Source organism: Rhineura floridana, chromosome 2 (assembly GCF_030035675.1).
Source record: "Rhineura floridana isolate rRhiFlo1 chromosome 2, rRhiFlo1.hap2, whole genome shotgun sequence".
Classification (NCBI taxonomy): domain Eukaryota; kingdom Metazoa; phylum Chordata; class Lepidosauria; order Squamata; family Rhineuridae; genus Rhineura; species Rhineura floridana.
In genome coordinates, this window is record NC_084481.1 from 193,205,724 (window position 1) to 193,228,204 (window position 22,481).

General features: G+C 42.2%; 1 protein-coding gene across 1 annotated transcript in view; it reads left to right on the plus strand.

Moving 5' to 3' along the window:
* LRRC74A (leucine rich repeat containing 74A) overlaps positions 1 to 19,254 on the plus strand; it is a 41,186-nt gene extending 21,932 nt beyond the window's left edge. Inside the window, exons 9-14 of the mRNA XM_061612812.1 lie at positions 5,541 to 5,735; positions 9,810 to 9,905; positions 11,942 to 12,085; positions 16,110 to 16,217; positions 17,367 to 17,452; positions 19,188 to 19,254. Coding sequence (XP_061468796.1) covers positions 5,541 to 5,735; positions 9,810 to 9,905; positions 11,942 to 12,085; positions 16,110 to 16,217; positions 17,367 to 17,452; positions 19,188 to 19,254 — 696 coding nt within the window. The remainder of the gene's footprint in view (positions 1 to 5,540; positions 5,736 to 9,809; positions 9,906 to 11,941; positions 12,086 to 16,109; positions 16,218 to 17,366; positions 17,453 to 19,187) is intronic.
* Positions 19,255 to 22,481: the final 3,227 nt, after the last annotated feature.

Sequence of the window (22,481 nt, forward strand, 5' to 3'; positions counted from 1 at the left end):
CATACAGCTCCGTGGTATACCCCGGAGCTGAGAGTGATGAAACAAGAGAGGAGGAGGCTTGAGTGCAGATGGAGGCGAACTCCTGACGGATGCAATTATGCCTTGGTAAGTGCCTCCACTAAGTTGTATGTAGAAGCGGTAAGAGCAGCAAAAAAGTGTTATTTTGCTGCCACTATTAGATCATCTTTATGCCGCCCAGCGGAGCTTTTTAAGATAGTATGTGGGCTTTTACATTCTGGCCCTCAGGATATAGAGTCATCTGAAGCCCGCTGCAACGAGTTTGCGGGGCACTTCCAAAATAAAATCGCATGCATCTGTAGGGACCTCGACTCTAATGTTAGGACAGTTGGATCCATTGAGGTACCTAGATCACGGTCTTGTCCGCACTTATTGGATAAGTTTCAGTCGGTGCAGCTTGAGGAAGTTGACAAGATGCTTGGACTGGTGCGTGCAACCACGTCGGTACTAGACCCTTGCCCCTCTTGGCTAGTTAAAGCTAGCCGGGCTGGAACTGCCGGCTGGGCCAAGGAAGTGATCAATGCCTCCTAAAGTGAGGGAGTTGTCCCTTGCTGTCTTAAGGAGACTGTAGTGAGACCTCTCTTGAAGAGGTCGTCCTTGGACCCAGATAATTTGAACAACTATCGACCGGTAGCAAATGTTCCATTTCTGGGCAAGGTCTTGGAACGGGTGGTTGCCAGCCAGCTCTAGGCGCTCTTGGATGAAACCGATTATCTAGATCCGTTTCAATCCGGTTTTAGGCCCGGTTTTGGCACAGAAACAGCCTTGGTCGCCCTGTATGATGACCTCTGTCGGGAGAGGGACAGGGGGAGTGTAACTCTGTTGATTCTCCTTGATCTCTCAGCGGCTTTTGATACCATCGACCATGGTATCCTTCTGGAGAGACTCGTGGAGTTGGGAGTTGGGGGTACTGCTTGGCAGTGGCTTCGCTCCTACTTGGCGGATCATCTCCAGAAGGTAGTGCTTGGGGAGCATTGCTCGATACCCTGGACTCTCCATTGTGGAGTCCCACAGGGATCGGTTCTGTCCCCCATGCTTTTCAACATCTACATGAAGCCTCTGGGTACGGTCATCCAGAGTTTTGGAGTGCGTTGCCACCAGTACGCTGATGACACGCAGCTCTATTACTCCTTTTCGTCTTCCTCAGGTGAGGCTGTTGATGTGCTGAACCGTTGCCTGGCCGCGATAATGGACTGGATGGGAGCTAATAAACTGAAACTCAATCCAGATAAGACTGAGACGCTGTTGGTGAGTGCCTTTTCCGCACAGATGGAGGATGTTCATCCTGTTCTGGATGGGGTTACACTCCCTCTGAAGGAACAGGTTCGTAGTTTGGGGGTTCTTTTCGATCCTTCCTTGTCACTTGAGGCTCAGGTAGCCTCGGTGGCTCGGAATGCGTTCTACCATCTTCGTCTGGTAGCCCAACTACGCCCCTATCTTGGCGGTGACGACCTCACCTCAGTTGTTCATGCTCTAGTGACCTCTAGATTGGACTACTGTAATGCACTCTACGTGGGGCTGCCCTTGAAGACGGTTTGGAAGCTGCAGCTAGTGCAAAATGCAGCAGCCAGATTATTGACAAGGACCAGTCGGTCCTCACATATTACACCTGTTCTGGCCCGTTTGCACTGGTTGCCAATTTGTTTCCGGGCCAGATTCAAGGTGCTGGTACTGACCTACAAAGCCCTACACGGTGTGGGCCCGCAATACCTGATGGAACGCCTCTCCCGCTATGAACCTACCCGTGCACTTCGTTCGACATCTAAGGCCCTCCTCCGAGTACCGAGTCATCGAGAAGCTCGGAGGATAATGACAAGATCCAGGGCCTTTTCTGTGGTGGCCCCCGAATTGTGGAACAGTCTCCCCGAGGAGGTACGCCTGGCGCCTACGTTGTTATCCTTTCGGCACCAGGCTAAAACCTTCCTATTTTCCCAGGCATTTTAAATGCATTTTAAATACATTTTAAATATATTTAATATATTTTTAAGTATTTTGATGTGTTAATTGCTTTAGTTGTTTTTGATATTGTTTAGCGCACTTGTATTTTATATTGTACTTTTGTATGTTGTACACCGCCCAGGGAGCCATTGGTTATGGGCGGTTTATAAATGAAACTAAATAAATAAAATAAATAAATAAGATCTTGGGAGGAAGGTGGAGCTGGAGCCCTCTTCAGGGGTTTGGGTGCAGGGGAGAAGAGTCAATAGTAGCAAGAGGCCTGGAGCGACAGCAGCAGCAGTGAACAGGGTACTTTTTCTGCACAGACTGGATATTTCAGCACTGGAGGACTTTTTATTGCCCCATCCCTGTTCATCTCTTTGGTGCCTTTGCAGTGTGGTAGCAAAACAGACATCCATTGTGAGTCGGCATATGTGGTAAAGCAGTACCGTAACTACATTGCTGTGTGCTCCAGATTTGGCCTGCAGTCCAGTCTAGCATGTGTTTGGATTGTGGAGATCAGTCCAAAGTCTGACCTGAGTGTTCTCTCTCTCTCTCTCTCTCTCTCATTATTTTTAAAAACACACACATATATATACATATACCATTTTTTTTAGAAAATTCCAAAGCAGTATACAGAAATGATAAAAATATACTATAACAATTAAAAAACTCCAAAATAAAGACGTATAATAGTATATAATATCCACTGCAGCTGAGGTATGTACTAATTCAGTATTAATAACCCAGGAATAAGAGCCAGTGTGGTGTAGTGGTTAAGGTGTTGGACTACCACCTGGGAAACCAGGGTTTGAATCTCCACACAGCCATGAAGCTCCCTAGGTGACCTTGGGCCAGTCACTGCCTCTCAGCCTCAGAGGAAGGCAGTGGTAAAACCACCTCTGAATCCCGCTTACCATGAAAACCCTATGCATAGCGTCGCCCATAAGTCGGAATTGACTTGAAGGCAGTCCATTTTTTCAACCCAGGAATGCTTAAGGAAGCAGATGAGTTTTAAGCATACACTGAAAGCATAATACAGCCAACACAACTTATTATTTATTTTATTTATTACATTCCACTTTTCCCACAAAGAGCCCAAGGTGGTGTACACGGTTATCCCCCTCCCCATTTTATCCTCACAAAAACCTTGTGAGGTGGGTTAGGCTGAGAGCTTGCAATTGCAACTGGCCTAGGGAGCTTCATGGCTGAGTGGGGATTTGAACCCTGGTCTCCCAGATCCTAGTCCGACACTACAGTAAATTGTAATGTCTATACATCTATCTGTCCTTTTTCTTGTTAAATAATTTTGTTGTTATGTTTGCTGCTCTGGACTCCTTTGGGAAGAAGGACAGGATATTGTTTTTTAATAATAATAATAATAATAATAATAATAATGGAGGAGAAAAGTAATAGTAGTTGTTGTTGTTAGTCACAAGATGGCACCGGGCTTAGTTGTATCTGGGTGGACTCAGTGAAATCAAGAGTTTCCTGTTGCAGTTCTCGTTGGAAAGCAATAAAGTTCTTGTCCAGCTTCCCAACTATCTTCTCTAAGTCTTACATTACAGGCACATGCCAGGGCCCCAGCAAGACCCAACAATCATGATGGCCCCTGTCCTGACCCTTTCACATTGGCGGTGGGGGTTTAGAAGCCTCTATTTGTATTTCCCGAATGCACTGAAGTGACATCAGGCACTCTAAGGCATTGTGACAAATTAAAATGGCAGCTCATAACCACCCTTGGAATGCTGCTGCCACTGCCAGGTAAGCCTGAGGGGGCGCATCAGAGAGCACTTTGGACTTTAGGCCTCAAACCTGGAGCCAGCTTTGGTTTTTTTATTATTGTAAGGATTTAATGAGTTTAACATCACGGTTTTGGGTGATCAATGATCTATCATAGGCTGCTGCAAGAGATGGTTTTTGTTGGAAGAGATTACTGTGAGCAGATGTTGCAATCACATAACATGGACAAGTAACATGCTGTAGTCAGCTATAGTGACTCTGCTGATCAACGCGTGGTGAAGGGCTTAAACAGTCTAAATGGGACATTTGTAAATGATATGTGAATTCCAGAACAGACACGCAGCACTCTAGAACTTGATGATAAACTGAGATTTGGATATGACATCCTTTTGTGGGAATGTGTTAGCATTATTTTTGGGTTTTTTAAAAAAAGCTGTTGGTCATGTTCATGAATTCACATATTAGCATTTCTATTCTTTTTTTGTAAGCTGTTCTGGGTACTTATTGTAGAAGAGCAGGATACAATACTAAATAACAATAACAATTACCATGGCAATGCCATTTTGAATTGCTGCCCCAGGCACTGAAATGTTTTTAGCCATCTCTGCTGATGGGCAATTCATTCAACACATAAGATTTATTCAGGAGTTCTAGCCCTTCCCTCCTGTGATGAAGAGAATGCAGAGATGAGCATGCTCACCCCCACCCGCTGTGTCACATCCCCACCGCCCACCAATGGTGCAGCATGAGAATTTTAGACTCTGCACTTAATGGTCTTATGGGGACCCACCTTTACATGTCCATATGTATTACTGCAGTTGCAAAGCATGCAATTAACATTTCTTCCCCCACCATTCCATGCTTTACAACCTGTTTCTACATTCCTGATAAGTTAAAGCAAAAGGAAAAATAGTTTGCCAACCGTATTTTTTTTAAAGTAATACCCAGAGCATGTGCAGTTTTGCTTTTTAAACTCAGTTAAATCAGAACTATCATAATGACAGGAATAAAATAAGCATATTTTTCTTGGGAATAAGCAAAATTTTATTGTAGAAAAGGATACTATATTTTTAAAGCTAACATAATAAGCTGAACACCTGTAGCCAGGTACATACCCAGCTACCCAGCTTCTGACTATAAAATGCTTTTTTTAAAAAATAAGAAAGGACATTGTAGTATATTTTGGCTGGTAAGTTATAATATCACACAGTTGCCACCCCATCTGGCACTGCTAAAAGGAAAGTGTTTTGTTATCACTGGTGTTTGAACTGGCTGGAACTATTGTTTGCTGGAACTATTAATTTTTAAATAATATTTTTAAATTGTTTTTAAAAAATTTAAATTGTGTTTTAAATTGTTTTTTGTGTTTTAAAATTTGTATATTTGTTTTTAATGTTTTTAATTGCTGTAAATAGCCCAGAGAGCTTCGGGTACGGGATGGTATATAAATAAATAAATAAATAAATTTTTGGATACTAGTTAAATGGCACTACGTGAACACTGGCACTGAAGAAGCAGACAGGATTTTCTACTTCTCTCAGTGACTTGCAACTGATGCTTAAGTAATGTCAAAAGAGCCACTTGCACTGTAGTAAATTGAACTTATGCCATCAGAGCTCTTCAGAGTGCAATCCTATATGTGTCTTCTCAGAAGTAAGCCCCACTGAGTCCAATTATTAATTCTCACTAAGTCAAATTGTTGTTATTGTTATTGTTAGTAGTAGTAGTAAAATTATATCTCCTTTCATCAAAATTGATTCCAGGGTGATTTACAGGATTTAAAAGAAAACATACATGAGACCATAAATAAATGTTGATTTCTCCTCTATTTCTTTCTGGAGGCCAATGGATCACTGAAGATACTTAACCTCTCATGGAATGGCTTTGGGAATGAGGGTGCTCTGGCCCTTGGAGAAGCCCTCAAAGTCAACAATGTGCTAACTGACCTGGACATCAGCAGCAATCATATCAACAATGAAGGGACTATAAAGTTGTGCAAGGGATTAGAACTCAATGGAACCCTTAGAATCCTGAAGGTAGGATTTCATTTTCTGAGCTGGTCTAGATTTTCTGAGCTGAGGAAGGCCCTTAGGGTGGCAATGTAAGGCATATGAGCCATATGTATCTGCTTATTTATTTAAAAATATTTCTAAACCACTTAATATTTTACAAATTTCTACATGGTGATCAACAGTACAAATTAACATAAAAAGCTAAAACAATATAAAGTCCAATAGTAAAGAGTCCGATCTATGGATCAGGGAAAGCCTGCACAAAAAAGTTATGTTTTTACAAGATATTTGAAGCAAATAATTTTTGTTGCTTCACATATGGCAAAAGGAAGTGCCTTCCAAAGTGGAACATGTTAAACCAAAAGTTGTTTTGCTAATTGAAAGGCTATGTCTACAACTCTCTGATCAGGCATATTGAAAACTGAAAATAAAACACTCAGTGGAAAAAGAAAAGAAGAAATATTATTAATAACAAATCACATACTGTTTAAAAGTGTAAGATGCCACGTATGACTTATCTTATGCAAGTTAAGGAGCTATTTTATTAAATGAAAAATAAAGAGTCAAAAATGCAATGAAGATGCCAGAGGGAGTTCACAACTTATCTAAATGTGTCCCAAATGTATTCTGCTATTTTTGAATTCTCCCCCCAAAAGAAAGCATTAATGATGGGCTGAGCCTGCTCCCCTGTCCCCATTATAATAGTGGTGACTAGGATATGCCCTCTGTGACCAAGTGATTATTGTCCATTTTAAAGTTCTGTGCATATTTACTGCTATGGTATATTAGAGATAATAGGGGCCATTCACAAAATAGCTGCTCAAAAACTGCATAGTTGTCCTCTATAATAAGGAACTCGCATATTAATTTGCAACACTGTCTGGAATAAGTTCCTGGGCACAAACAATAATATCAAAATACATTATTGTATTCTAATTTGTCTGTTGACCTAGCCGAGGGCTTGTATCAGTTTGGAATTCTTTCTGAGATGTTGCATCCTGAAGAGCCTGTGTGAAATGGAACCTTCCAGAAGTCTAGTCATATTATATGGTACTCTACCTGCCCCATTTCTAGTTATAATGGCAGGATGCAATTCATATGAGTGTGTGTATATATACATTTGAGTCAGAGCTTCTTTTTCTCACTCTAGCAGTATTAACTTTTTAAAAAAATTATTATTACATTAATATCCGAACTTTCCTCCTCAGAGCTCAAGGTGGTTCTCTCTTCTCCTTTTATCTCACAACAATTCTGTGTGACTGGCCCAAAATCACCTAGTGGGCTTCATTACTGGGTGGGAACTTGAACCCTTGCATCCAGGTCCTAGTCCAATATTCTAACCACTGCATCACACTGGCTCTCTTTATAAATTCTGTTCTTTATAACTCTAAAGTTATTTGTCATATCAGTATGAAATTCATTTAGAATCTGACTGACAATTTCTACCTGATGGATCCATAACATGCACTATGTTCCTTAAGAATTATTGCCTGGTGCATCTATAAAATACTGTGTTCCCCCACCACAGCAGCATGTAGTGAATGTCCAGGCAGAAATTCTATAGGTGCAGCTTTCCAAACTCTTGCTATAAATGCATCTGATGAATTTTAGTTAATTTCTGTCTGGAAACATAGCTGTCCCTCCAATAAATTAACTAAAATTTATCAGATGCATTTATAGCAAGAGTTTGGAAAGCTGCACCTATAGAATTTCTGCCTGGACATTCGCTACATGCTGCTGTGGTGAGGGAGCACAGTGTTTTATAGATGCACCAGGCAATAATTCTTAAGGAACATAGTGCATGTTATGGATCCATCAGGTAGAAATTCTTCGCTGTGTACAAAGCATGTCCCTGTAGAATTTCTGCCTTGACGTTTTATATTTTCTCCTCCCCTTATGCCTCTCAAACTGTTTTATGTCAGAACGTCTTGTGGAACATTTAACTTGTTCAAAATAAGACATTTCTTATCCTTTCTACCAGGGCCAATGTCAGGCATGACTGGGCCTTGGGCACCAGCCTACCCCAGGCCTGCGGTGCCCACCCATGCATCCCACCTACTTCTCATGTTGTGTAGTCTCACATGAATGACATGTGCGCATAGCACACATGCCTACCATCAACCAAGATGGTGGCAAGGGCATCAGCCCCTTAGGGATGACATTCATAGTGATAGGAGAGGTAGGTGGAGCATGTGCTTATCGAAGCCTGCATGCTGTCCATATTGGGGGGTTGCCCAGGAGGTCTCTCTCCATGATCCACAGCAGGATTGGGAGCTGACGCTGCTGCAGATCATAGAACTGGAGTGCTACCCTCCCACCCAATGGAGGGGCCCTTCAGGGGCCCCTCTGACCTGCAGGGGCCCTCAACCAGGGCCCGAGCTGCCCACCCTCTGGTGCCACCCCTGCTTTCTACCCCAAATTTGGCATGGACCATCCCCCAACCTACCTCTCCTTTACTGCAAAGTTTCAAATCTACCCATTGAACCATTTTCTAACTGCAAGCTATAGAACCTACTCGTCCGGATTTCTCATTATAGTGGCAGAATGTGATTCAGCCAATTCAGCCTTAACTCAGCGCCACAACTGTGAGTTTATAATGAAGTATTACGTAACATGCTATTAAAGATGAAGATTAGCTGTGGTCCTCAGCTTTAGGATGTATTTCCACTTTTTTCCTCTTGAGCTGAGCAAGCCGGCAAAATTCACCTTAGGCCATACAGTGAGGGCGGTATTGACTTCCTCGAGAGAAAACCATGAGTTGGGAACTGAACTGAAGAAAAGAGGAGAACGATGGTTGTGGAGAAAGAGATCATTTTTTAAGGAAACCTGGGGGAAAAGGCTATCATCACTCAAGCTGTTCTAAAAATTAGGATTTGGAACCTGAGAGCATTATCACAGTCCATTCATACCACTTTACTTAGCAAGTTGCAAGATTCATTGAAAATGCAAAGTGCTTTACATTTCTTCTGTTTACACACAGCCACTAGCAGTGTAGTAGTGGGAGATTGCGTTGCTCAGCAATGCTGCAGTCACTCACCAGCAACGCTGATCTCTTCCAGGAATCATTCCAGGGGAATGTCAAACAATGGCAAGCCTGAGCTAATGACATCATTGACCCATATACTCAGCACTGCCGACAACTTTCCAGGCAGCCCTGGGCTGCCCCTTCTGCTGCTACATCCCAGGGGTCCCTGCCAGTAAGCACACACCATACCTCTCCCATACTTCATCATCAATGAACCACAGTGGCTGAGAGTGTATTCCACTTCCTTACTGCATTGCTGTTACTCACAGCCCTGTCACAATTATTCCCATTTCTAAGATCGAGTATTGTGACCAAGTTCTGATGAATTGCCACACAATAAATCTATGTCAGACCGGGGTAGAGATGGGTTAGAATTCTGATTCAGTTTGCATTTCAAGCCAAATTGATCAAATTCACACTTTCTGAAACAATATGAGAACTGAAACACATTCGTCCTTCAAAAGTCACACTTACTCAAATTTTGAGATGAAGTTCGCCAACCAGTGTTTACAAACGTGCATATACTAGAGGAAAGTGTGCATAAAAATGAATATATGAGTGAGAATACCATGCAAAAATACATTATATGACAAGAAACAGCTTGTAAAAATGTGTACATTAGTCAAAACTCCCTACAAAAATGTATTTATTAGGACAAATTACCGCTGAAATGCTGGAGAATTTTCATGAATTTTTTTAAATTTGCAAATTGCTACAGAAATGTGGAGAACTGAATTTAAGATTGGAAAAATTAGAAACAGAGAGACCTAAAATCTTTCCATCCCTAAGCCAGGGTATGGTCTGAAGGCACATAAGGACATCACTTTGCTGAAGCTAAGCAGGCCTGAGTCTGGTCAGTGCCTGGACTGGAGGCTACCTGAGAACTACATGTATGTCTCCTTGGGTTGCTTGATGGAAGAAAGGCAGGATATAAATGTTTTTGTTTTTTTAATTGTACAAACCCAGACCTCTCAGATCCATTTATTTAGTCCCAGGACCACAAGGACTGGTAGTATATTCATTTCTAGCAAATGAAATCTTTCCCATATTTAGATAATCTCTTTTCCTTATAGATGTCCCATAATCCAATCACAGTAGAGGGTGCCATTGCTCTCGTCACATGTGTCAGAAAGAATCCAAAATCCAGAATGGAAGAAATCAACATCTCGGTAAGAGGATACCAAGGGAGAGTTCAGAAATGTATATTCAGCTGTCATGATTTATAATGTTCAAATCCCTATAAAGCCTTTCATGGTGTTATATTTTATCTGGTTTTTCACGTTCAGACAGTTCAGAATGACCCAAGGAATGTCAATCTGACTGCTCTGCAATTTGCTGGGCTGAATGTAGCAAACTGAAGTAAATCGAGATGGATTTCCGCACTTTCTTTGTATGTTAGAAGGAGACATTAATGGCAAGAATACTAAATGAGCCAGCAAGAGAGAATTTTATGTTAGGGTTTCAGCCTATATACACCTCCTTGAGGAGCAATGATATTATGGATTTTTACTTGACAGTAAGTGCCACTCTGTTCAGTGGGATTCACTCACAAGTAAATGTTTGGAGGATTGCAGATAAATTCTCAGTGTGGACTTAGTTCTACCTGCATAGGATTATGCTGTGTATAAGATTCACTAAGCGTTCTTTGATTCATTCAAGAAACAGAGTTGTACTAATTGCCTCTATTTATTTACATAAACAGCTGGATGTTTCTGATATTCCCTCACCCACATTACTGACTTCATGCAGTCTGCACAAACAGTGAATTCCACCTACCAGAGTTAACAATTCTGTCCTCAGGGTTGTTGAAAGAGAAAGATGTCAAGAAGTCCCACCCCGTCTCCCTAGTTTTACCAAGAATTTTTTACTCTTTTCAACCCACTTTAAGTTTACCTCTTGGGCAGGGCTATGTGTGTGCTGCAATTCCACAAGAGTGCAGAAAAGGCAAAAAAAAAAAAGTTATTGGGTGCAGTATCCAGCTTCCTGAGAATCTTTGTCTTCATAGTTTTTTAAAAAAACAAAAAGCAGTTTCTAACCCTTCTGGTTATGGAAATATGCTTGAGTTGGATGATAGAATCCTAGTGGTTTGTGGTAGAACTGCAAAGCTCCCTGCATCTCCCCTTGACTAGCAAACGCATAATATATTATGTTCAAACAAATGTATTCCACTTCAGCTGGTCACTGGAACAATTTGTAACTAACAATTTGAACCGGAGTTTGCTTATTTCCTTCTCCCTCTCATTTAATTTACCTTTTGTGCTATGTATTTTTAGATTGTAAGTCTGAGAACAGGGGCTGTCCTCTTTTTTTTCTTTTTTACTGAATTGGAAGCCATTCTCAGAGCCTTTTTTGGCTGAAGTGAGTGTGTGTGTGTGTGTGTGTGTGTGTGCATGTGTGTAAATACAAAGGGGAAGAATCAGTTATACGAAATGAGAGTATTTGTACAGTTCTTACAAACATTCCTGTTTACACAGGCATTTGATGGCTGAAGGGGCTGTTCCTGGCAACACAAAGATCACTGATGAAAGAATATTTTTAACTTTGTTTTAAAATATTTTTGATGGTTTTCTATAATGTTTTTAGTTTTAATTGTGTTTTGGAATGTTTTTAACTGTTTTTAGCATGCTTTTCATTTTCTTGTTAAATTATTTTGTTTATGTTTGCCACCCTGGGCTCCTTCAGGAGGAAGGGCGAGATATAAATAATAAATAAAACTAGTAGAATTCAGTTTCTCTAGGTACAGAATCTGGATTGCCTGAGCCCAAAATTTTGATTTTTTTTTATTATTTATTCACAAAATTTATGTCCTGCCCTTCCACCCAAAGAAGCCCAGGGCAGCAATCAACAATCAATAAAACAATATTTATTTATTGAACTTATTAGTCGCTTTTCTGCACACATAAGCACACTCAGTAAAACAATAAAACAATCTTAAAAATAGTTCCAATCAAGATGCAGACTGGGAAAGTCTTACTGGAAGAGGAAGGTCTTCAGTTGGCTCTGAAAAGACAACAGAAAGGGCAACTATCTAATATTTGACATTGATTGCATGGGGTATACACAGCCCAGCCCCTGGACATGTAAACCAACCAGAGAGGCTGAATGAAATGAGCTCCGGGGTTGTTATCCTTTAGTAATAAATAGGCTTAAATGTGTGGACATGGGATCCAGCCTTTATGCCCTAAATCTGATCTGATCTGTTTAGAATGTGCTGGTGAATGAAGGGTTCATCAAGCTGCTGGATACTGTCTGTGAGATACGTCCTGAACTAGATGTCGTCTTTGGAGGGGTTGGAGGCTACATTGCCAAGAAGCCAGAACAGTGTCCAGATGCTATGAAGCTGATTCAGGTGAGGTTCGCTCCTTGTACTTAATTCATTTTTATTTATTTATTATTTAATTTGTATCCCGCCCTTCCTCCCAGCAGGAGCCCAGGGCAGCAAACAAAGCTCTAAAAACACTTTAAATTTATTTTTTGCCATGCTGCATGGCAAAGAGCGAGCGCTTGCTTCTTTTTGTGCAGCAGTGAAGAACTTGTGCCCCTCCTTTTATTACTGGACTCCTATCAGATGGGAGCTGGAGTTCAATACCACCCAAAGAACCACAGGTTTCCCATTCCTTTCTTAAGAGCCTTGCTGCACAGTCAGGTTTGTGGAGCAATACATCCACATTGGTTATGTATAGTCAATATATCTTACCACAAGCCTGCATTTCTATTGCAGAAACACTGCATTTTCTGAGCAGTCAAGCCACAGTTCAGGTACCAGACAGAACACCCCCTTTCAAAGCCATGCTTTTGTTGCTTATCAAAATGAGGTTAGTTAAGACGATAAGTGAGCCTCTTTTGAGATAGTTTAGTGTGCTTATATGCCACTTTCCCACAGTTAAACTGTGGCCAACGTGACTTGTGTTACATATTATCTTATTATCAAAATACAAACCATTTGGCATCAAAACCTGTTACAAAACATACCAATAAATTCAAGAATTCAATAAAAAACAAATTCAATAAATAAAAGAGAGATTCAGTATTAAATGGATTGCCAACTTGGTGCCAGCGGTCACACATGTGCCCACAGGGTCCTGCCCCCCTGCTGAAATTAGACGTGAAAGAAGCCTAATTGCTGGGGGCATGGGGGAGATGAGTGTGCATAGTTGCAGCGTGTGCATGATGCCCATACCTCTAATTTCAAATATGTCCATGAGCCCAAAAAGGTTGCCAACCCCTGCAATATTACATGAAATAATCTAGACTTAATACATAACAAGTACAGAGTGGAATCAAAATCAACAGGCCAAAAGATAAATACATAAAAATAGAGCTAATCTACAGTACTTGTCCTTAGTCTTGCTGCACTTCAAAGATCCACAGCAGCCTGGGTTAAATATAATTCAGTGGGGGTGGAGTCTTTTAATCAGGCTAGATGGTTTACTGTTTGCATCTTTCATCTCTTCTCCAGAGGACGCTGGCAGCAGAAAGCATGTGTCCCACACAGCTTAGCCAGGGGCATTGCTAGATTCTTAAAAGATTCAGGAAGCAGGCTTCTTGCACAAATTTGCATAAAATTTGCATATGCGAATTCATAATATAAATGCATTGCCCTGTAAGCAAAATATTTTTAAAAAGTTTTTAAAGAAGGTGTGAAGGGACAGGAAATCAGGTCCCCAGTGCAAAAGACCAGGGGAGCGGTCTCAGGCCTCCTGGGCAGCCCCCTACCAACACCCCTGCAAACACCCCTGCAGCTTACGCACCACAGTCAAAAAAGCTGTGCCTTGCTTTCAGTTCATCATGTACAGTGGTTGGTCCAGGACTGGGGAGACCCAGGTTCAAAGCCCTGCTAGCTATGGCGCTCACTGGGTGACCTTGCACTGTCTCTCTCAACCTAACCTACTTCCGGGACTTCCGGGGAGGGTTAATCTCTATGACTAATTGCCTATTACTCTGAACTGTCATTGTTTTATAATTTTTATCGTTTGTATTGTATTATTATGATGTATTTTATTGTAACTGAGTTGTACGTCGCCTAGAGTGGCCACTGGCCAGATAGGCGACACATAAATTAAATTATTATTATTATTATTATTTACATGGTTACTGTGAGGATTACATAAGATGAAGAACCAAACGTGCCACCTTAAGCTCCTTGGAGGAAGGGGAGCAATAAATGTTATATATGCTGGCTTTTCATAGCTACTGGTTGCTTACATGAAGGCACCTAACTCAGTGACAGAGCACATGCTTTGCATGCAGAAGCTCCCAGGTTCAGTCCCTGGCATCTCCAGGGGCTGGGAAAGACTGCCTGTCTGGAACCCTGGAGAGCTGCTGCCAGTCAGGGTACTGTAGACTATCATTCCTCAGCCATAGGTCCCCAGATGTCATTGGACTACAACACCCATCAACCCAAGACATCTCACCACTGGTCAAGGGATCATGGGAGTTGTAGTCCAACATCTGGGGACCAAAGTTGAAGAACATTGCTGTAGATAATACTGGAAGATCAGGCTGTCAGGGCTACTAGTCCCAGTGGCTGGGTTCTTTCTCCACTGTTGGAAGGCGGTATGCCTCTGAATGCCAGTTGTGATAGGAACAAGTGGGAAGAGTGCTGTGGTGCTCAGGTTCTGCTTTTGGACTTCCCATATAGGCATCTGGTTGGCCGTTGTGAGAACAGGATGATGAACTAGATAGGCCATTGGCTTGATCCAGCAGGGATGTTCTTACTGAGTTAGATAGATCAGTGGTCTGGCTCAGTATTAGGGTTGATTTTTAATGGACTGCCTTCAAGTCAGTCCCAACTTATGGCGACCCCATGAATAGGGTTTTCATGGTAAGTGGTATTCAGAGGGGGTTTACCATTGTGTCCCTCTGAGGCTAGTCCTCCACAGCTGGCCAGGGCCTGCTCAGCTTGCCACAGCTGCACAAGCCAGCCCCTTCCTTGCCCGCAACTGCCAGCTGGGGGGCAACTGGGCTCCTTGGGACTCTGCAGCTTGCCCACGGCTACACAGGTGGCAGGGCACGTAACCCCTGAGCCACTCACTATGGGGGTGATCTTTAGCTGGCCCTTGACACCTAGGAGACACAAGTGGGGATTTCAACTCACTGACTCTGGACTCCCAGCCAGGCTCTCCTCCCCACTGTGCTATACCAGCTGTAGCCAGATGCAAAAGAAGACGGGGCTCCTGCACTTTTAATAGTTACATAAAAGAAGAGATTTCAGCAGGGACAGTTTGTCATGCAGATTACACCTCCTGAAATCCCTCTTCTACACAATGATTAAAGGTGCATGAGTCCTGTCCTCACTTGCATCTAGCCACCCTACTTGCAAACCAACATCCTAGCATGTTCCTGTTTTCAAAAGCATGTAACCCCTTCCAGCCTCGGTAGATGGTGCTATTGAATTGGAAAATAATATTACTTTTTGAAAGCTAGCAAGTGCTCCCCAACCTGACCTGATCATATTCCTGCAGAGGTAATCAGTGTGGTGCCTTCCAAATGTTATGGACTACAGTTCTTATCATCCTTGATCATGGGTCATGCTGGCTGAGGCTCATGGCAGTTGGACTCCAAAAATTTCAAGAGGGCACCACCTTGGCTATCCCTGTCCTACAGTTTGAGTGCATGAACTGCTTTGCTGAGGCAGAGGCTTAGAGGGTTCAGTGTAAGAGCCCCCTCCTAGCAGCACAAGGACTCAGGGCTGGAGCCAGCACAGCAGCTTCTTTCCACACTACTACACTAGTGCTTCCTTCTTTGACCACAACTGTGCTACATAAGGAACTTTGTAATGATCTGGCGTTGTGGTGCAGGGGCCTGCCTGAAATATAAACAGCCTAGAATTTGACTAGATTTCTGTAAGCAAGTGATGTGCCTATGACTCCAACAGTGCAATCCTGTCCACACATATCTACTCAGAAGTCAGTTGTGTTATCTTAAATAGGGCTTAATCCCCAGGTAAGTGGGTATAGAACCCCAGGCTAAATGGCATGCTGTGGTGCATCACATTGCAAGGGACCCTCTCTGGTATCTTTTTCTTTTGCAATTTCTTCTCAGGCCTTTTGAGTCTATCGCAAACATTAAAACAATAAAGCAATCCAGATGTAGCATTGAAATAAAACAATGCTTTTTTTGTGTGTGCAGTAAAATGCGAATAAAGTTTCATAAATCCCTAAGAATAAAGAGTCGGGAAGCAGAAGAATAAGCAGAATTGCTTCAAGGAGGCTTATCCAGTTGGCTTATAGTGGGTTTGAACAACAGAAAACGTAGCCTTTGTATGAGAAGTGCAAGGCGTAGATATAACTTGAGTATATAAGAAAAACAGAGTGCTATCTGGGGAGAGGGATAGGACTTGTCGTCTTATCAATTTTCTTTTGTATCCCTAGAACTATTTGGATGAAAACAAGCTGAGGCTCTGGGATTTCTTTAGGAACATGGACAAATATGGCAACATGAAGATTCCTGTAGCAGAATTTCGGAGAGCCATGATGATGGTATGTCTCAGAGCCAGAGGTTAGCCCATCTATACTGGAACATTAAAGGTGTTTGATTGGCTTCATTGTAGTGGCTTCTCCCAAAGAGCTCTGGGAATTGTGAGTTCATTTAAGTGCTGAGAATATTATGTTAGAGGCCTCCAGCCATTGTCCAGAACGACAGTTCCCAAGTTTTCCGTAACAGTCAAGCAGGTGTGAAACCAATTTAAATTTATAGTACAGACATTGAAAACAAAACTCAGTCTCTCATATCAGAGCTTGGAAAAGTTACTTTTTTGAACTACAAGTCCAATCAGCCCAATCCAGTGGCCATGCTGGCTGGGGCTGATGGGAGTTGTAGTTCAAAAAAGTAACTTTTCCAAGCTCTGCTCATATTCATAGGTACATCTCAAGCTACACCAAGTACTTACCATAAACCCTATAGTTTATAGTTACAGAATTTCATTTTTCTCCTCATAGGTCATGGTATTGTTGACAGAGATAATTAGAAGGGAAGAGAAAGGACTGGGCCATTATACAGTAAAGCACTGAAGCTTGTTGGTGGGGTTGTAGCTGTTTTAGGGAATGAGACAGCTGCAGAGATTATGGTTTTATGGATGAAAGCCACACTGAATCATATGAAAATAAGCAGGATATAAATCACATAAATCAATAGGGATGTGCTAAAACAGTATTGGCCAAAGTCCAGAAGTGAGATTGGCAAGGCTGGGTCCTGAAATGAAAATTCAGAATAGATAATGGACATTAATAGGCAAGTATAGGAAGTGGAGAGCAAGGATCATTAAGTTTGGACTGTCTACCTTGTATCTTGTTTTTCAGGCAGTTTGAGGCAAGTTATTACAAACAGGCCATATTCAGAGAAGTTGAATTAGGAGCAGTCAGCATGCCCTCTGTTGCATGGTGTCTTTCTCACATACCAGGTGATCCAAAAGAGAGATGCAGGCAACTCTTACAATACGACAGGGATGAGGAACCTGAAGCCCTCCAGGTGTTGTTGGGCTCCAAATCCAGCATGGCCAGTGGCCAGGAACAATGAGAGTTGCAGTCCAACCACATCTGGATGACCACAGGTTGCACCCACCTGCCCCCAGAATATGTAATTGCCAATACCTAACTGAATGTACAATGATATTCTTATTGTATCCCAAGCAATCAAAGATCCCCCTGGACCGGGTACAGGTTGGAGAACTGGTACATAGGTTGGATCAAAGCAGGACGGGGTATGTGGACTACAGGTGAGTATATAATAAGCAGGTTTTGCTTCCTTATCCATTTTCTACATTTCTTAATTTCTAACCAATCTCTCAAGCCAGACTAAAGGTTTACATTTTCCTATTTCTCATCTTTAAAATTGCTGACATTTTACACATTTATTCTGAAAAGGGTGCAAACCAGGTACTTCAGTGGCATTTTTTTGTACAGTGTCATATATCTCTGGGTGTAGATACTACTTTATTTAATTTATTTCCTCCAGGCCACTTAATTATCATTGGGGATCTTGGCCGACCACTTAATGATTTTTCTGCCTATTGTTTTGCCATTGAAATGTGTTGTGCTAGATGCTAAAGTATTTTTTAAAATTATATGGAATTCAAATTTTAATCCAGTAAAATACAATAAAAAATAAAAGAAGCAACAAAATACAATTAAAATCAATACGACTATTTAAATGCAGTGGATGTGCCTGCTGTGTTGAACACAATTCTTTCTTCCGTGGAATATCTGTATGAAGCTCATAGACCTCTAGTGGCCTGCGGAGAACACTTTGGGAACCCCTGATTTAATGCATTTCTCTTTTTACTAAAGTGAGATTCAGGACATATATAAATGTTCAGGACATTAGTGCACCTCTCTTTGGTGCAGAAACATTATTATCAAATAATTACTGAATTAATTTAACTGACCTCATCCCAGAATCACAGGATAGGTTAAGAAGAGCCCTGCTGGATCACACCAAAGGCCCATCTAGTCCAGCGTTCTGTTCTTGCAGCAGCCAATCAGACGCTTATGGGAAGCCCAGAAGCAGGATATGAGTATAATAACTCTCTCTATAGATATTCACTAGAACAATCTGATTGTAATACCTTCAGTTCCCCTGTGGCATCTTCTACCCCCCGAAATCCCATCCACATTGGATAAATCACTGCAATGCTACCAAAAAGTTCTTGTGCTTGGACTTCCGTGAACCTCCATTGGGAAGTAGTTTGCTAACTCTGGCACAGCCTTGTATGCTGGCTTCTTGTTCTTTCCTTTGTAAGCTCTTCCATATAATATGCCTTTTGGCGTCAATACTTTCTATTTGCCTGAATATAAATTAGATTGATTTCTAAAGCAAGAATAAAGCTAGTTTGGTTCAGTGCTACGTGCTATAAGTATTGTAGTTGTACGTATAGCAATTTCATGTTCTTCAGACTGCTCTCCCAACTTATGGCCTGCACATATTGGTTCCCAGTCTCTAACAAGCTGGCGTATCCAGTGTCATGTATAGGACTGAGCCTTAGGCATACAACCACAGTGGAACTTTTTGAGTGCTTGCAGTTGTGTCCAAAATTGAATTCTGCATGTGGCAGTGGATACATATGACTGGACTGGAAGCAGCACCTGCAGGCCTCCTAAGTCCTTTCCTGTGGCTGTTTTGAACCAGATGTTAAGTTCTTTTCAATGGCCTTAGGGAAGATCAGTTGCAGGAAGAACAGAAGGCAGCATACGCAACGGAATACAAGGTTCCCCTGCTCAGTTTTGGGCAATTCCTCCCTTCCACTGCAGCCCTATATGACACAGCCCACAATGCTTGGTAGGTCCCCCAATCCTCCTGAGAGGTTTTTGAGGAGGTAAAGGGGGCTGCACAGGGGGGTGGAAAGGAAGGACCACTGTGTATGCTCCTCTTCTGCTTATGCAACCCTGGATATAACCCTTGGTAAAGTTTTTTTTAAAATCCTCATTGTTTTTTCCCTTCACCTTTCACATTAGTCATTTTAAAGTTGAGGAGCCAGAAAAGAAGCCTAAGGAAGAGAAGGAGGAAGAGGAAGAAGACTAATCAGGTCCAGAAGTCAGGTCAGCCAGTGAAAGATGGAAGGATAAGCACTGGCAGAAAGCTAAGAAGCATATCCTGTGGGCTGTGAGGGATAAGTACTGGAGGTGGGGAAGCATTTGAATAATCAAAGGTCTTGGGACTTCAAACAGGAAAATATACTGCAATAACGACTGATGTCTGTAGGTCCAAAAGATTGAGAAATAGGATCTAAAATGTTGTATCTAGGGAAAATACAGTACGACCCCTAGGCAGTGCATTCATTATTATTGTGTTTACATTGCCATGTGGAATACATGTGTCATGGCACCTTTGATGTTGCTAGTGACAAACATTGTGACTCTCCCACCTGTGCTCATGCCATTGAATGAACTTCTTTTAGTTCTATTCGTCATCATCTGATAGTTATGGGTGAAGGCAGCCATATCATTGTAAGCATGGCAGAAGCAGCTTCAGTGGTCTCTAATCAGGGGATGAGAAACCTGTGGTCCTCCAGATACTGAAGGACTCCAGTTCCCATCAGACCCATCCAACATGGTCAGAGAAGGTGGGAGTTGTAGTCCAGCCAATGGCCCCAGGTTCAGTCCATGGCATCTCCAGGTGATAGGGAAGACCTCTGCTGCTGCTAGTCAGAGTAGACAGTACTGGGCTACATAGACAAATAGCCTAAGCTGGCATAAGGCAGGTTCTGATAAACCTGTGTTCATAAATATTTACAGTCATTACGTGGGCATATATAAATGTAGTCTAAAAGTCAAAACATCAAGATGCTTCATCTTGCCATGGTTTAAGGATGAAGATCAAACTTAAAAGTTTTAATTAGTCTGTGTTGTTTGCACACTGGGTTCATGTTTCTTTCAGAAGAGTGAATTTTAGCAGATATGAGACATGTTTCACCTGCCTTATCCTCCTCAGGTTGTCCTTCTGTGCATCAGATTATTCAATCAGCATGTTTTGAAGTGGGCATCTCCTGCAAGGTATGCCTGCAGGATCTCAACAAATTTAACAAAATAGCTGAGGTCTCTTAAGGAGCTTCACTGTGTTACAAAGGGCTACTTGATGAAAAGGTGATTAGCTGTATTGCAAATTGCAGGGCAGTTCATTTACAAAAAAGCATCAAGGTTGTCCTGATCTAGGGTGAGTCCAGACTGTCAGTATTTTTGTGGGAGAGATTCAGATGCACTGGAACTTTACATTTGTGTAAAGTACTCTGTCACCCTTGTGCAACAAATCAACTTTTTGCAGTTGGGAAAATAATGGAGAAATATATTGAAAAGTGTGGAATGAATAAATGATTAACAGGAAGATGTATAAACACCCCACAACCAAATCCGGATGAATGGAGGATGAGTGCTCATTGTCATATAACCAGTCCATAAACAAATCAGAACAAGTGCTCAAAAAAGACCGTACATAGTCTAACCGACATGTAAGCTTTGTGTAAGCAAATCAGGATGAATGCTGAGTAGTCATCTGGAGGAGCCGCTGGCTAGCAACAGAAAACTAATGAGAATCTAGGTCATCATGTCAGAAGTTTAAAGATAAGCAAACTCAGTTCATCTGAGGTTGTTTTAGTGGAGTCTAGCATGCTTCTCATGCAGATCCAGCCTTGAGGTGACATTTAATTCTTGACCAAATGACCAAGTTTCTTGAGACAATGTTCAAGTTTCATAGCAGTAGTTAATCCAGAAAAAAGGAGGGCCTGGAACAGATACGAAATCTATGCAATAATTTCTTTCTTAATACAGGGTACTTTCAATATCACTATTTCTCCTCTTTAGCAATATAATATCCCATGAGTTTGGTAACAAGAAATATGGCACACTGATAGTCTGGAGTCTTTGAGTCACCTAGGGCAAAAGGAGAGTCTTAATGAGAATACATTTATTCAGGGCAAAAAAATGAATGGAGCATAGGCTTATAAGAAAATACACACCAAAATAGCATGCTGACTTAGCTAAAGCTCTGACTTAGCTAGAAGTAGAAAATGTTTTCTCAGGGCTAGATAATAAGTTTCCATAGTTGTAAAAGAAGTTGCTATTCCATTTGCAGGTTGGCTTCTTAACCACAGAGAACAAAGCAAGCCCAGGAGGACTGTACCTTGTACTTATTTCAAACATCTGAATTGGCTCTTAATTTCCCCGGTTCATGGATGACAATCCCATCAAAGGGCTGTTCTTTCTTTAAAGGCTTTATCCAGTCTCTGTAGATGGAAAGAAAGAAGGGCAGGAATGGAATAAAACTAATTCATTGGCTAACTCTCCTAGGAAATGGAACTTCTTTTAAAAGCCTAGGATGAAATATTTCGTGTAGAGGACTGTTTATTTCTGTATTCTGTACAGTGCCTGGCATTATGTTTGTTGGTTGGTTCATTAAAAGCATTTTTAAATCTTTTGCTTTAGCCAAAAAGGCACTCAGAGCAGTTTACAAGATCAGTAGTGAGTGAGACAGTCCCTGCCCTCACCAGGGCCGGCGCCAGGCATGACTGTGCACTTGAGCACCAGCCTGCCCTGGGCCCATGGCTCCATAGCCCAACACACACACGCCATACAGGCGATGCGAGGCTAGTAACCCCCTTGTGCACCCTACCTACCTGTTGTGTTGTATGAATGACTTGTGCTCTTACTGCAGATTCTGCCATCGACCAAGGTGGCAGGGGCATCAGAGAAGCCTCCACCGCCATCTTGGGTGATGGCAGGTAGGTATGCACACACAGCACTCATGGCTTTCAGACTGACAGGAGAGGTAGATGGGGCATGCAGGCTGGCTTATTGAAGCCCATGCTGTCTGTATTGCAGGGGGGTGCCTGGGAGCTCCTTCTCCATGATCCGTGGCATTGTTGCGTTATAGGACCCAATACACAGATCATGGAACAGTAGTGCCACCCTAAGGAGGGGCCCTTCAGGGGCCCCTCTGGGCCTCAGGGGTGCCTCTGGCACTGGCACCGGCCCTCACGCTTACAATCTGAAAGGCATGTCATACAAAAGAAAAATGGTTGCGGGGGGAGGGGGAAAGCAAGCTTAAGCTCCCACCAGTTAACAGTTCTTATACAATAACAGGAGTGTCCACAAGCTGGGAGAAAAAGTCAGGTCTCTGTTTGTGCCTCCAGACTGTCAGTATTTTGTGGGAGGGATTCAGGGGGGGGAAACAGAGTTTTTGCAATTTGGAAAGTGACAGGGAAATGCTTTGGAAAGTGCAGAATGAACAAGTGATTAACAGGAGAAACGCATGTA